We start from the raw sequence: 15,594 nt of genomic DNA, 5'->3' as shown, positions 1-15,594 counted from the left end.
CATGGTAAAACGTGATGACATGGCTTGTTATGACATTGTGTTTTGACATTGTGATGAGATGTGATATGATGATTGGGCGTGATATGATTACGTGATACTATGTTATATGTATGTTGTGGTTAAGGTGCATGTTAGCTTACCCTATTAGAGTCGTACCTGCATGGGTGTCCTTCGGGATCACCACCTATTTAAGATTGTGCAGTCCGACGGGACCGCCAGTCTAGCATTGATATAGATATGATTCGAGCGATTCGACGGGATCCTCGCAGCCCGATTATCTTAGCGCTTCCTCCAGGTACGCTACAGACTAGTTTGTCCTAGGTGTTCCTTCGGGTCACCGAAGACCAGATTTTGTTCCTACGGGATCACATGTTGCACGTGTTCGAGAACGTGCCAGTTCTTGGGTACCATTTTCAGGACTCTAATAGGAAGTTAATAAGCACCTAGTGGGACTAGTAGTGGGTCCCTTACTGAGTATTTTATAATCACTCTTTCCATTTCATATTTTTCAGGTAAGGGCAGAGGTAAGGGCAAGGGCAAGCTGGCGAGTGACCAAAAGTGACTGTGGCGAGCCATAGGGATCTCTGCTTCCGCTTTACATCCGAGTTTAAACCTTGAGTGTTTGAGTTTTAATTATTCTTTATTTGTTATTTCGTTTCTTTAAAATTAGATAGGGCCCGAGTTAGGATTTTAGTATTTGTTTACATTTCGCACATTACTTTTGATTTGGTTTTTAAATAAATAAAATTTTGAGGTTTTATTCGTTTTAGCAAAACTTTATAACTTTATTTCTGTTATTTACATTTAGTAATGGCTTCGACTTAGTATAAGGAGTTGGGTCGATACATATTGTTACTACACGGTTACACTTTCTAATTTAAAGTATTAAACCCCAAGTGATAAGTACCACATGGGTTTTTAGATCTTTCTATTCTGTTGGTCACATTATTTTCCATTGTTACAAATTTATTGTTGTTTTCGTGTGAAAACCAAATGTGTTTTTGTCCTACCCCAAGTTTGGAGTGTTTATTTTTTATATTTTTTTTTTATAATTTGGTAAATTTGAGGGTGTCAAATTGAACTATTGAATTAATTGTCTGAGTAAAAGTAAATATTTTTGTAAAAGACAATATTATATTTTTATTGTTGTGAATGGAAAATAATAAGTAGCCAAAATGAGTTTACATAAAGTTTGTATCATCTCCATGGAAAAATCAAGATCTAATTTATTATAATACTTTTTATGAAAAGAAAAATAAGTAATTTATTGTAAAGTTAATATATATTGGTGAAAAACTTTATTTGTAATAAATAAAAAGGATAACCATTCAATTTTTCGTACTTTTTTTAATGAATCATAAATTCCACATTTAGTTTCATAAATATTTAAAATTTTTAGCTCTCCATCTTTCTTTTCTAGTTTTGAAAATAAAGAACATGTTTTCGTGAAGTACAGTATAGAAGTCCTCTTAAATCATAAAACGAACAGAAACTCAATAGTGTGTTAATTAAAAAAGAATTGCTATTAGAAAGACAAAAATGCAAGAATAAACATTTAGGTAATTACAAGAAGGACCAAAGTTGAATGAATTCCAAAGTATGAGAATTTGTACGAGAAATAGATCTACTTTTCAACAATAATACTAATGCAAGTGTATCTTAACTCACTAAACTAAACTTAGTTTAACCAATAAATTTTTTATCAATACCCGATTTATATAAAAATACTTTAAAAACGAAAAATAGATGAAAGTGCAAAAGTAAGTATTCTATTATTTCTTACACTAAAATGTAAAACGTAATAAGTTATTAGAGCACTGATTTTTATTGAAAAATATAACAGATGACAAGCAACTTTAGAATCAAATGTTATTAAAAAAAAGAAAAAAGAAAAGAAAAGAAAACTAATGAATGGAATAAAAAAGTTGAACAATCTAAAATCATACATAACCCAATTATATCACATTCATATGATCCACCACTATACAAAATACCCGACCATTCTATATGTTAAAGTCAATATATTAATAAATTAGTAAAACTATAGGGACTCAAAATAGGTTTTATTTATGAAATTCATGTGTTTATGTCTTAAAAAACTAGAAATTTTGTAAAAATAAGAACAATAAGAATAATAATAATAAATGGTTATGGTTTATCTTAAAGAAAGGGACGAAGACAACACATTTTACCCACAATAACCGCTCCACTCCACAAAATCAACTTTTATTCACACAAACACAAATCATTACACCAAATAGGGAAAAACAAATCCAGACAAATAAAAGAAAAAATTGAAAAAAAAGAGGAAAAAAATAATTTGAAATCCATCTGATCATCATTTTCTTTTCTATTTTCTTGTGATTTTCTGATGAGAAGAGGTAGAATAGAATGTATTATATGTTTGTCTCATCCAAATTAATCCAACAGTGAAAACAAAAGAAAGGCAGATGAAGAAATATTGCTGCGAAGTTACTGATCATAATACTCGTCAGACCAACAAGGTATCCAATGCCCTTTTTCATTTTTCTCTCTCATTTTTCCTTTTTCTTTTAATATATATATATATATATTTTAAATTTTCTTTTTCATCTTTTCCAGTTACGTACAGACACAAGCTTGCAATCTCAATTATATATATATATATATATATTATAATATTAAAGATAATGTTGCCCTTTATAAGTAGAGATCTTGAAGCTCTCGTTTTCTTCATTCCTCTTCTCTTTTTCCGAGATTCTTAGAAGTTTTTTCTCGATTTTTTTTTTTGGAGCAATTTTCTCGGAAAATTTTGGGGTTTTCTTTGTTTTTTTCTGGGTCTGATTTCGGATCTGTGAAAAGAATTCGATGGTTCCGTTTGGGATTCAGTTGATATTTTTATTTTCCCGAGAAATTTTGGATTCTTCTTCTTGTTGAACGTTTGGGGGGGTTTTTTGATTTATTGTTTAATTGGGTTTTTTTTTTGTGGTAATCAATGGAAGGTGGTCGCCGGAGGATTACGCTTTACGATCAGATGTTAGCGGTGAGCGACGGCAGAGAGCTCGCAAGTGGTTTTACTCTCAACGACGTTTTGACCATTCAAAAGAGAGCCTCGCCTAGTCCTTCGCCGGCAGTGAGATTACACGGCCGGACGTTGCTCGATATCATAAGAGACGACGTAGGAAAATCCCCTGTTAGTAACCGAGAAAGGAAATCTTGGAAGTTTTTGAGAGATCGTCTTCGTTTGAACCTCAGATCTCAAATTCCGCCGCCGAATTCGCTTCGTTTCCCCGGTTTTACGTCGGCGGATATGATGCCAAACGACGAACAGTCGCCAGAACCCACCACTACTGCCGCCGTCTCAGCCGCTCCGTCTCTCCGGCAGATATCACGGCGGAATTCCACGCGGTTCAACCCGAGCGTCCCGCCATCGTCTGAGGCTACAAATTCCGATGCCTCTCCAGATAACAATTCCGCCGCCGCCGCATCCGGCGCCGGTGGCCGGAGCCTCCTCAGACCGCAAATGTCGCGGCACAACTCGACGAGATTCTCTGTTGAACGAAGCGAGAGTTTCACAGACTTGACGGAGCCGGCACGTGAGGGCACGCGCCGCCTCTCGGCTGCGTTGGCAGAGGAAAGATCGATGTCAGCTAGAGAAGCGGTGGCGGCCCAAGAAGCCGCGGACGCAGAAGCCATCGCCGACGTAGAAGAACAGGAAGAAGAACAAGAAGCAGAGTCCACGCCGGCGCCGATGAGAATGTCACTGATGGATCTGTTAGAAGAGACGGACAGGCAAATGGGGTTTGAAGGGTCAACATACAGAATAGAAGATGAAGAAGAGGAGGAAGAAGAAGAGGAAGAAATTGAGAATGAAGTGACCACCGTATGCGGCGGAGGAGGGGGTGGGGGGACGGAACGGAATTGCTGCGTGTGCATGGTACGTCATAAAGGGGCGGCATTTATCCCCTGCGGTCACACCTTTTGTAGGCTTTGTTCAAGAGAGCTTTGGGTGAGTAGAGGGAACTGTCCACTTTGCAATGGCTTCATTTTGGAGATTCTTGACATCTTTTGATTTTCACAAATTAAATTGAAATTTGAACTTCTTTCTTCATTTTTTTCAATGCCTTATTGAATGAAATATTTGTGAATACTCTTTGAATGAACCCTTTCAAGTTTTTTTTGTTTTAGCTTCATATTATATCTCTCTTATTCTCATTCGATGGTTTGTGTTTGACCGGGGTGGAAAGTAGAAAATTTTGTAAGGTTTTAAGTGGACAGAAATCTAGATTTAAATACAAATATAGCAAAATATGAGCTCTATCTTCATGAGGTCTTAAGTTATTTTTCTATATTTGAAAACAACTATTAATTTTTAATTAGTTATATACAAAATTTATATTAAAAATTTTAAATTAGGATGAAAATAGTTACCAATTAAAATGAACTTTGTAAATATTTCCAACCCAAGTATTAACTTATAAGGCTTCATTTGATAAGTATTGCAATTTTTTTTAATTAAGCTTTCTTCTCATTTGCTTAAATACCAAGTTGAATTCAAATTCAGAAATAATTTTTTTAGAAGCTATTATTTTTTATTTTTAAAGTTTTGATTGATTTTTTAAACAATTGATAGAATATAGACAACAAAATAAATAAATAAAGATGAAAGTAGTATCTACCAACTTAATTTAAAAAAAAAAATGATTATCAAACCAACTCTAAGGATGAGTTTGGTTTGTCTATGGGAAAAAATGTTTCTCAAGAATACATTTTCTTTTTAAACATTTCATTCAAAATGAGTTTAAAATTTAAATACTTTTGGTTAGATTTTTTTATATGTGTTTATATTTAAATTTTGTTTAGTTTGTTATATGTCAAGAATGTTTATACTTAACTCAAATTACCATAGACTACTAAACTTTTACATGTTTGGTTATATTTTTTTTTTATTAAAAATGAGTTTAAAATTTAAACACTTACATGTTTGGTTAGATTTTTTATATGTATTTATATTTAAATTTTGTTTGGTTTGTTATATGCCAATAATGTTTATACTCAACTCAAAATTACCATAAAGGACTACTAAACACCATTATCTAATTTTATAAAAAAAATACATATTTTGAAACTAATTGTTTTAAAATTTTGAAAATAGTAAAGTTAAAACCAAGCATTATTTTTTTTCGTATTAAATCTTTTAGATAATTTTATTTTAGAAGTATAAGTATTTTGATACTTAAATTCATAATCCTAAAAATTACGATCGATATCCAACAACAAAATTTAATAATAACTATATATATATATATATATATATATATTTTATTTATCGTAATTTGAGGCATTTTTGTAGGGACATAAAAATAAGATGAAACATAATACTAATAATTTATTAACAACCAATAATGGCATTTTTGTAATTTTCATAGATGAAAAAGGTTCCAATTTCCTGGCCAATCTCTAAAGTTTATTTTGTAAAAATATGTTCAAGAATTTCTCTAAAATGTATTATTTTATAAATCATTTTTAAAAAAATACATTATTTAAATTTACCAAACACTTAAAAAAAATCAAAATAGTTTTTTTCAAAATTAGACCCTTCAAAATCCCAACCATACACGTCCTTCATATATAGCCACACAAAAATGTATATATAAGTGAGATAGATTTAATTTTCTTCTCCCCTTTTCCACTTTAATTCTTCAATTTCATCGAAACTAAACCTTAATTTGATTACTACCTAACTTTAATTGATTGATTTTGGTTTAAATTTGCTTAGTTTTGCTGGTTGGGGGTATATTTAGTTTTGATGGATGAAAAATCCAACCAAAGAGAACTCACCTAACATCACCACCCAGCGGTGGTTTTTTAATTTAGAGAAAGTAATTTAGTGTGAAGCTACCCGTTACCCTATATATAGTAGATTAAGTCTAGAATCTTTGGTGCCAGATTTTATACCATATTCTATTGAGAGGTGACTAGCTCAATTAGGATTCCATTAAACCCTAATTAATTGGTGAAGGAACTTTTACTTATTTATTTGAAATTCAATTAGTAACATAAGACCTTAAGTAAATAGATCACGTATAATATAACTTAAAGTGTATGGATAAATATTAATCTATATACGTAATTCATATTTTAATTATACATATCATTAATCTAAAACATATGTCTTACCTAAGCTATACCTATGTAACTAATGTAATTAAATCACATGAACTTTAATCATGCACAAACTAATATATCAATAATAGAATTTCCAATAGAATTTCCTTTTAGTTTAATATGGTTCATTTCCTACCTCAGCACAAAATCAATGTGACTTTTGTAACTAAACATTCCTCAAATACAAGTTCCAATACAATTAATAATATAGATTGAGAATGGATAACTGTATGCAAAGTGATCCGAATCATGCCTATTTTCAATTACTCCGAATTTCTTAGTGAGATAACCCTTAAACAAAAAAAATTATGCTAAACTACATTTGTAATACCTTATACATGATAAACTAGTTTGTATAGTAAACAAACAAACCACTAACGAACTTTAAGCTAAAAGGACATCCTCAATAACAAATTCCTACTAAACCATGGAATTCGGAAAGTGATTGACACCCAATGAGCAATGTGCTCATGAAAAACTTTAGGTGGTAGCCTTCTAATCAATGAATCTGTCACTATAAAGTTGTTATTAAGTATTCTATCAAAATTTGATCATGTTAGAACTCTTTCTTTCAATACTAGAAACTTCACATCTACATGTTTGAACTTATTGTTGTTGGAATATACCACTACCAACTTATTGTCACAAAATAATTTTAGTGGTTTTTCTACGCCAACTGCGTTGTCCACAACCAATGACAAAATTTTCAACTATTTTTCTTGATTTGATGCCTTATAACATGCTATCAACTCTACAACCATGGTAGAAGAGACCATAAGTGTTTGTTTAACACTTCGATTGAATATAGTTCCTCTGGCTAATGTGAAGATATAGATTGGAGTGGATAGTAAGCTGTCTTTGGCATCCAACATAATCGAAATAAAAATACCCAATGATCTCTAAAACTTCTAATCTACGATGAGCGAACATGTAAACTTTTGTTCTCTGCAAATACCTCGTAATTGTTTGGTTGTTTTCCAACGATTCATTCTCGGGTTGCTCAAATATCCACCTAACGTTCCAACTATGAATGCAATATCTGAACGCATACATTAGACTTCTAACAACTGATGAATAACGAATATTCTACATCTCCTTAGTCTCGAGTATATACTTCGGGCATTGGCCTAAATAAAAATTAATTACATCAATCAAACAATTTATCTACAATATTCGTAACTAGTTTTCTTATTATTTTACTTCATTTCACTATTGATCTTTTAGATTGAAAAACTAACTTCATTTGTTTTAAAAGCTACATCAACTCAAACAAAGTGAACATCTGTTATTTCTTCACTAAAAGAAAGGATTTTTGGTAAACTTGGCAAAATAAGTTTTAAAACTTAGGATCATAACCCAAACATGTTACTTTTACAAAAAAAATGGCAAAAAAAAAAAAAAAAAAACAAGCTCAACTTATTAAATGTAAAAAATATACCGATACACTTAATATACATTTAATACACTAATGGTATATACTTAATATACAGTTGATACACTCATTTGATATCCATGATACACTTGTCATTTTTTTTTTCAATCTACCTTGACTACAACAAAAGTCCCTTTTAATAACATCATAATATAACATCTTATAAAATTGGTTATTAAAAATATAAAGAAAAGGCGGAAGGGGAAAAAATTAGGGCGCGCGTATGTATTTCGGCATTTTCCATCTTCCAGGTACGGTCTTCTCTATTTCCCCTCTTCCACCTGTGTTCTCCATTATCTTTTCCATCGTTCTTCCGCACTTTCCATCTTCTGTCTCTTTCAATCTGAAGTGTTTTTTCTCCTGCTGTCTCCTCTCCATCTTCTACTTCGTCTGTGTACCATCTTCACCATTCACCATATATGTTTGCTACTACAACTCCACCATGATTCAAGCATCTTTGTACATTGTGTACTGATTCAAGCAATTGATGAGGTAAATAGCTAGGTTTTCACACATTTCTACATTTCTACTTTCAAATTTTAATTTCTTCATTGTATAGCTATTTTAGATGAAAACCCTAAAATTCCTTAAATCTCATTTTGCTTCAATAAATTTTCTCTATACTTTTGGTAATCAGATTCTCTGCCCATTTACAATTTTTCGGTTGTTTGTTTCTTCAATTTTCATAATTTTTAATCCATTTAAATGTCTTAGATCTGATTGCCACGAGGAAAAACTCACTTCATAGTATTAAATATTTTTTTACAAATCCTTGGCATGAATTGAATCATTATTGGATATCTTATATTTGGTTGATTTTGAAGCAATAGTTGAAATATTGGATAATACATATTTGGGCAGCTTTCTTGGTTCCAAGGCTTCTGCATTGGGACTCACTGGTAAATTAGAATATTTTGTTGTACATTCTCTGCAATACGAAATATCTTGAACTGTATGGATTTGTTGTTTTGGCCATAGTAGTATACTATTGCTTTGAAGTTCAAAACTATGGATTAATTTTAACAGTTAGGAGAATATCATCAGTCATTTCATTTTAGTTTCTTTAATTTTAGTTATTGAAACGAATAATTAGGAGAATATCATCAGTCATTTCATTTTAATTTCTTTAATTTTAGTTAACGAATAATTTTAATTCATCTTTCTTCCTTAAACTAAATTCAATTTGATTAGAGGGATTTATGGTCTTAGCTTATACGTTTGTTCTAGGAGAATGACGTTAAAGCAAAGAGAGCGTTTCAAACCCTTCTAAGTTACGTGGGAAATGTGGTGAAAAATCCTGATCAAGAGAAGTTCAGAAAAATTAGACTTAGCAACAAAACTTTCCAGGTATCTACCTCCTTTGGATAATTATGGTACCATTTTTAGCTGTTTTCAATGTCAATTGAAATGCTTCAACTATTTTTTTGAATTTTTTCTGATAAATTTATGATCTATTTGCAGGAACTTTCAAACTTCATTAGATTGCACAAGTAAGCAATCTTTATGTTTTGATCTCATTCTTAGTCAAAGAAGTTCTTTATATGCATTTGTGATTCCAAAAAGAGTTTGAAGTTTGAACCACATCTGAGAAAAGTTTGAACCATAGTTGAAGTTTCCCATTGTCGCTCTAATTGTAAGTTTTGATACTTCCACTTCCATTTCCTGGCTTTGTGTTTGGCTTATAATTTCTCCTACATTTGATCTTTTGAATGATGAAAAGCCATGGGGAATAAAAATATCTAATAACCTTGTAATAACTGAATCATATGTATGACCCAAATTCTTTATAATATGATATTAAAAGTTAGAAAAAAAGTTGAGGTTTGTGTTATTGATGGATTCAAACTTTCTTGCTATGGTCGAATGTAATTCTTCTATTAATTAAATAGTGGATTTATTATAGGTTCCTTGAAATGTTCTCCAATCCATTGTTACTTGAAGCATCACATTGGTTTGATTCTCTCTCTACTTCTCTCTCATTTCGTCATTTCATAGTTTAGAGAGAGAAATAAAAGCTTTTCTGTCACGGCCCGCCCCAAGTGCCACTTCTTGCGAACTTCTTTCACTAGTCTTATATTAAGGCTCTTACTTTGAATTTTAGAGACCTTCACAAAACTTATCGTAGTGGAAAGTATTTAATCTTTAGATTTTATGCCGTCGCATAATCTTTGAAACTTAGCTCGAATACAACTATTAAGCGACAAGTACAAGTAATAATGCAGCGAAATAAACATAGCTTCTCTTTATTAACTTAACACTTTATAGAGTTCAAACTTTACGATTATATTTCTTTCTCATAAGGCACAAAAGTAAAACCTAAGTTCTACGCTTCGTGCCTTCCTTTATCAATTTGGATGCTACTCTTCACGTCGAGGTATTTAGGAGTATAAGAACCTCATTTTCATCCTTTTCCTTGATCGTTGGATAATCCATCTCATGGACAATCTTTAAGGATTCCTTTGTCTGGCTCAATTCTTCCACCCACCGCCTTCGCCCTCACAAAATTGTGATGCTGTGGGTGACCTCTTTTTGAAATTGAGCTACAACCCTTAGCATTAAGGAGTGAAGTTCTTACCTATTAACTCCTTAAATGCAATATGGGAAGACACAACTTTCACGCCGCACAAGTTCACATAACAATCCACCTTTCCCTCCTTTATTTGGCTTCCATGCCTAATATTTATTCTTTACTTGGCTTCAACACCCAACCTAGGGAAGGAAAACTTAAAACATAAGTCGAAGATTTAGTGAGGGATGGATTTAGAAAGAAAATACCTATTGAGGGAATACAACAAAATACTAAGTGTATAACGAGGCATTCTACGAACAAGGATACGATTGGAGAAAGGGTGATGCGAAGAGAAGTATTTAAGCCATCGTGTGAAGTAACGCGTTGAGGTTGCTGGTAAAGAAGTTTGCGTTTAACGCTAAGAATTAGGCGACTAGGGTTGCATTGTGGGGAGAAGTACCTATACTTGAGAGTATGGTGATGAGGCGGATGTTCGATAGAAATTACTAGACGACCCTTTGGATAAAGTAAATGTCTTTGCTTTCTAAGAAGAGAGTTAGGCGATTTAAAGAAGTTTAGCTTTTCAAGGAGATAAGGTTAGCGTCTCAAGGAAAATGTCTAATCGTAACAGACATTTAGTGTAAAACTGAGATTCTCTTTTGATTTTTTTATATAAAATGAATAATAGAAAATGAAAATTAATTATATAATATTTTTATATAATTAAAGGTTAAAAAAAGAGAGAAGAAAAGATAAAAGGAAAGAAAGAGGAAAAGAGGGAAGAAATATGTTTTTTTCTCTTCTCTTTCTTTCGGTCATATTATCCTCCACCGCCAAAACAATCTCTTCACCATTTTATTATCCAAACTTTCAGAGCTTTCTTTTGAGAGAACATTTGGAGAGAACTTGAACAATAAGAAGAAGAAGATTTCTTAGTTCTAAGGTTGAAGGAGGGAAAAAACTCAAAGGAAGTTTCAATTATGGCAGATTTTGACCCACTCTGCACACTTTTCGTTTTTTATCTGGTTTGATCTTTTCAAGAAGAACTAAGAGGTGAGGTTTAAATTTTTTGAAATCTAATTGATTTTTGAACAATTTTCGTGAAGGATGTTTGAATCAATTTTGATGTTAATTGGGTGATATATGATAGAAAAGGCAAAACATGTGTTTTCCACGCAAAGTCAGATATCCTTTGATTTTTTTGAGTTTTTCGGTGTGTATACGTTGAGTTAAAACCTGTGATTGATATGGTTGGAAAAATTATTCAATTTTCTATAACGTTTATGAAGATGCTGAAAGCCAATTATGATTGGAAATGTGTTAATTTACAGAGACAAGTTGAAGGTCTGTAGAGTGTGCGATTTTAGAGTGGTTTTATTTTGTGGTGTTTCTAAGATTTTTGATTGGGAATTTGGATTACATATCTTCAGATAAATTCTAGAGGATATCAAAATGAAGATTTTGACATAAAGAACACTTATTTTGGTTTAGTTGTGAGTAAGACATGGTCATTTGAAGTTTGTGTTAGAAATTTGGAAAATGCAAAGAATTGTTTAAATAAGATTTTATTTCTTAAGTTTTGATTTCGTGAGCGTCATCTTTAGTGCGACATTATATCTATCTTTAGAAACTAGAATATTTAGGATTCTAATACTCGATTTGGTTGTTAACTGGTCGAGAAGAATTAAACCGAGCTTACAGATTAAGGATCTAGCTCAAGACAGTGACTGACAAAACAGATTTCAAACAAATTTCTAAACTGTTATTTATGCTTATATTTCTATAAATACTACATGATTTTTATGTATGGTTTCGAGCTTAAGTTCAAGCGAAAAGTTTTATGATGAAATTTACATGAGCATGTTATTATCGATTTTTTGAAAAGTACCTGAAACCAAATAATTTTAAATAAGTAATGTTTTTAGATTTTCAGTTTTTCACGAACAATCTGGGTAAGCTTGAGCTCTACGAAAAATAAAAATAGCTGACATGTTTTAATGTTTTTGTATAATTTTCTGATGTTTCCATTAACCACATGACTGAGATATTGAGTCCGATGCTATATGGTACCATGTTCACATAAGTTAGATTTTGTTTGTGACGTTAAATGTACTCCGTAACAACGATGCTCGTGAATGTTGGATGGGTCCCACTACGACAAAGACGATGAGAGTGTTAGACGGGTCCCACTACATCGTAGAGCTCGTAAATGTTGGTTGTACAAGGTGTGCCCTACACAATGTAGATTTGTCATGTTAGTTAAATGTTTTGATATACTTGATATGCTTTGCTAGATTTCAATGACGTACCTATTGAGTATTTGAGAAAGCTATTTTTACTATTATACGTTTATATTTATGATTTGTATAGCCAGATTTATATGTATAAAGCTTTCACGTGTTCCTATCTTTAAATTTATAGTTTTGAACTGAGTTACTGAGCTTTATAGTTTACTCTTCTAAAATATTTTACCCATTTTTCAGGTAGAGATCGAGTTTCAGTGCTTGATAGATTGCATTAGTTTGCTGAAACCTCAATATCGATTGCTAGTACGTGGTTAGAGTTGTACATAGTGTTGTGTTATGTTGTATGTCTTTGTACGATATAGATGCTCTACAGTTTGTATAAACTTTAGGAGTTGTGGTTGTGTAAACCTTTGTTGGTTATGTTTTGGTTAAGGTGTTTCAATTAGATTTACTTGAGAAATTAGTTATTTCTGAGTTATACTTCATATATGTATATGATTAGTTTAGGTTTCTCTATGTTGTGTTGCATGTATAATAGTTTATGTACTAGATTAGTAAGTTTATCATGTTCAAGAGTTCAACAGAGTTGATAGATATCAGTAGAGGAAAGCGATGTCTGTCGGTTTCACGTCGTCTCTCGAGCTAAGCTAACAGGTAGTTCGGGAGGAGATGTGATAACAGCAGTTTGCTCCTTGGGAATTAAGATAGAGCGGTTAGCTTTAAAAAGAAACTGGAAAGTAAATAGTTGGAAGTTAAGTTAATTTAAAGGAAACTAGTGAAGTATGGTCTGGGTAAGGGTAGAGGTAAGTTCAGTTATGATTATCATGGGAGTAGTCATTTAGTATCATGCATTTGAGTTAAGTATTTATAGTATGTCTAATGTGTTGACATATTATAAGAGTCATGTCACCACGTACTAACAGTGATGTTACTTTAGACTGGTAGACTTTTAGAGACATTCGAAGATAAGTATTTTCCCAGCACATATTGTGAGGTCAATAAGGATGAGTTTCTGGGGTTGAAACAAGGATCACTTCAATGGTCGAGTACAAGTATATCAGCTTTTACGGTATGCTGATGTTATTGTGGCATCTGAGAGTGACGAGTGCCAAAGGTTTGAAAGAGGGTTGCATTTTGAAATACGTACCCATTATAACCATTTCTAAGTAGATAGATTTTTTTCAGTTAGTGGAGACTACCCTCTGTGTGGAATAGAGTTTAACATAAGAGAAGTCAGCAGTAGAGCTTAGTCATGAGACTTCAACAGTTAGCAATTTTAAAGGCTATGAGCAATGAGGTAAATATTTTAGGCTGTCAAGATTTTAAGAGTCGGTCTAGAGGCCAAGCATCGAGGAACATGAGCTATGGTAGTGTTTATTGGAGACAGAGTCAAAGAATATCTAGTCAATTTACTAGATCAACAGTAAGATCGTAGACAGGTCAGGAGTTCGTTGCTAGTATAGTCAGGCAAACCCCATGCACAAGTTGTAGGAATTATCGAGGTCAGTGTCTTGTAGGTGTCAGTGTGTGTTACCAGTGTAGACAGCCAAGACATTTTAAGAAAAATTACCTGCAGTTGACACAACAGTTCTGAGGGATCAGGGAGTTGGGTCTCAGACAATTGAGTAATCAAGAGTTTCGGTGGTTTCGATAGAGGGTACCAGCGATGCAAGGCAAAAGGGAGTTGTTGGAAGACCTAGGCAATATGGAAAGGTCTATGCGTATATTCAACAAGAAGCGGATGATGCACTAGACGTTATTATTGGTACGATTCTTATTTATAATGTACTTATAATTGTTTTATTCGATTCGGGTGCCATGCATTCATTTGTTTCTAGTATATTTCTAACTAAGCTGAATAGGATGCTAGAACCTTTATCTAAGTGGTTAGCTATATATACTCCAATCGGTGATGTTTTAGTTGTCAGTGAGATGTTGCGTAATTGTGAGGTTTTAGTAGACGGTATAGGTATGCTATTGGATTTACTACCATTAGAACTATAGAGGTTTAGATGTAATTTTAGGAATAAATTTTTTATTTACTCACTATGTATTTATTGATTGCCATAGGAAGGAAGTTGTTTTCAAAAAATCAGGCTTTGTTGAAGTGGTTTTTAGAGGTATGTTGAATATCATTCCTAGGAGTTTAATCTCAGTTTTGAAAGCTGAGAAATTGCTGAGGAAAGATTGCACAACGTTTCTTGCACACTTGGTAGGAGTACAAAGAGAAAAGGTGAAGCCAGAAGATATTATTGTGGTAAAAGAGTTTTTTGATGTATTTCCAGACGATCTGTCAGGTTTGCCATCTGATAGAGAGATCAAGTTCACTATTGAATTGTTTTCAGGAACAACACCTATTTCACAGGCACCGTACAGAATGGCTTCGAGCGAGCTTAAAGAGCTAAAGGTGCAGTTACAAGAATTGGTTGACAAGGGATACATCAGGTTGAGTGTATCGACTTGGGGAGCACCATTGCTATTTGTGAAAAAGAAAGATGGTGCCTTCAGATTGTGTATTGACTATAGGTAGTTAAACAAGGTTACGATACGTAACAAGTATCCTTTACTACATATCGATGACTTATTTAATTAGCTAAGGGGAATAACATTGTCTCTAAGATTGATTTAAGGTTAAAATACCACCAGTTGAAGGTTAGAGAATCATATATTTCTAAGATAACATTCAAAACAAGGTATGGACACTATGCGTTTCGAGTTATGTCATTTAGTTTAACGAATGTATCAGCGGTTTTCATGGATCTTATGTATAGGATCTTCCATTAGTATTTAGATCGGTTTGTGATCGTGTTCATTGATGATATACTAGTTTACTCAGTTGGCAAGGAAGCCCATGAGAAACGTCTGAGGATTTTTCTACAGATTCTACGTGATAAATAGCCGTATGCTAAGTTCAACAAATGTGAGTTCTGGTTGGAAAAAGTAGTATTCTTGGGACATGTAATTTCAACAAAAGGAGTTAGTGTTGATTCGCAAAAAGTGGAAGCGGTTGTCAGTTGGGAAAGACCAACAAGTGCGACAGAAGTACGTAGTTTCCTGGGTTTTGGCAGGATACTACCGACGTTTTATTGAGGAATTTTCATGATTGGTGTTACCCTTAACAACTTCGACAAAGAAGAATGCCAAGTTTGAGTGGTCAAATAAATATGAACAAAGTTTTCAGGAATTAAAAAAGAAATTAGTCACAACACCTATTCTGGCACTCTCTGTAACATGGAAGGACTATGTGATTTATTGTGACG

At 32.8% G+C, this 15,594-nt stretch overlaps 1 protein-coding gene and 1 long non-coding RNA gene across 3 annotated transcripts; both read left to right on the top strand.

Moving 5' to 3' along the window:
- Window positions 1-2,358: 2,358 nt before the first annotated feature.
- Window positions 2,359-4,142, top strand: LOC103497559 (uncharacterized). 2 transcript variants are annotated; one of them, XM_051079911.1, is made up of 2 exons: window positions 2,359-2,504; window positions 2,982-4,142. In XM_051079911.1, exon 2 carries the CDS (start codon window positions 3,014-3,016, stop codon window positions 4,049-4,051), a length of 1,038 nt encoding a protein of 345 aa, XP_050935868.1. In that variant the 5' UTR covers window positions 2,359-2,504; window positions 2,982-3,013; the 3' UTR covers window positions 4,052-4,142. The 2 variants fall into 2 exon arrangements, with proteins under 2 accessions (XP_050935868.1, XP_008458019.1); XM_008459797.3 differs by lacking the exon at window positions 2,359-2,504 and having other exon boundaries at window positions 2,679-4,142.
- A 9,491-nt stretch (window positions 4,143-13,633) lies between these two features.
- LOC103497557 (uncharacterized) lies at window positions 13,634-15,098 on the top strand. The gene is made up of 3 exons (XR_539427.2): window positions 13,634-14,099; window positions 14,405-14,591; window positions 14,680-15,098. It is a non-coding gene; the product is annotated as an uncharacterized LOC103497557 (long non-coding RNA).
- Window positions 15,099-15,594: the final 496 nt, after the last annotated feature.

The sequence above is a fragment of the Cucumis melo genome, chromosome 1 (assembly GCF_025177605.1).
Source record: "Cucumis melo cultivar AY chromosome 1, USDA_Cmelo_AY_1.0, whole genome shotgun sequence".
Lineage (NCBI taxonomy): Eukaryota > Viridiplantae > Streptophyta > Magnoliopsida > Cucurbitales > Cucurbitaceae > Cucumis > Cucumis melo.
This window is presented reverse-complemented; position numbering and strand designations above follow the sequence as displayed.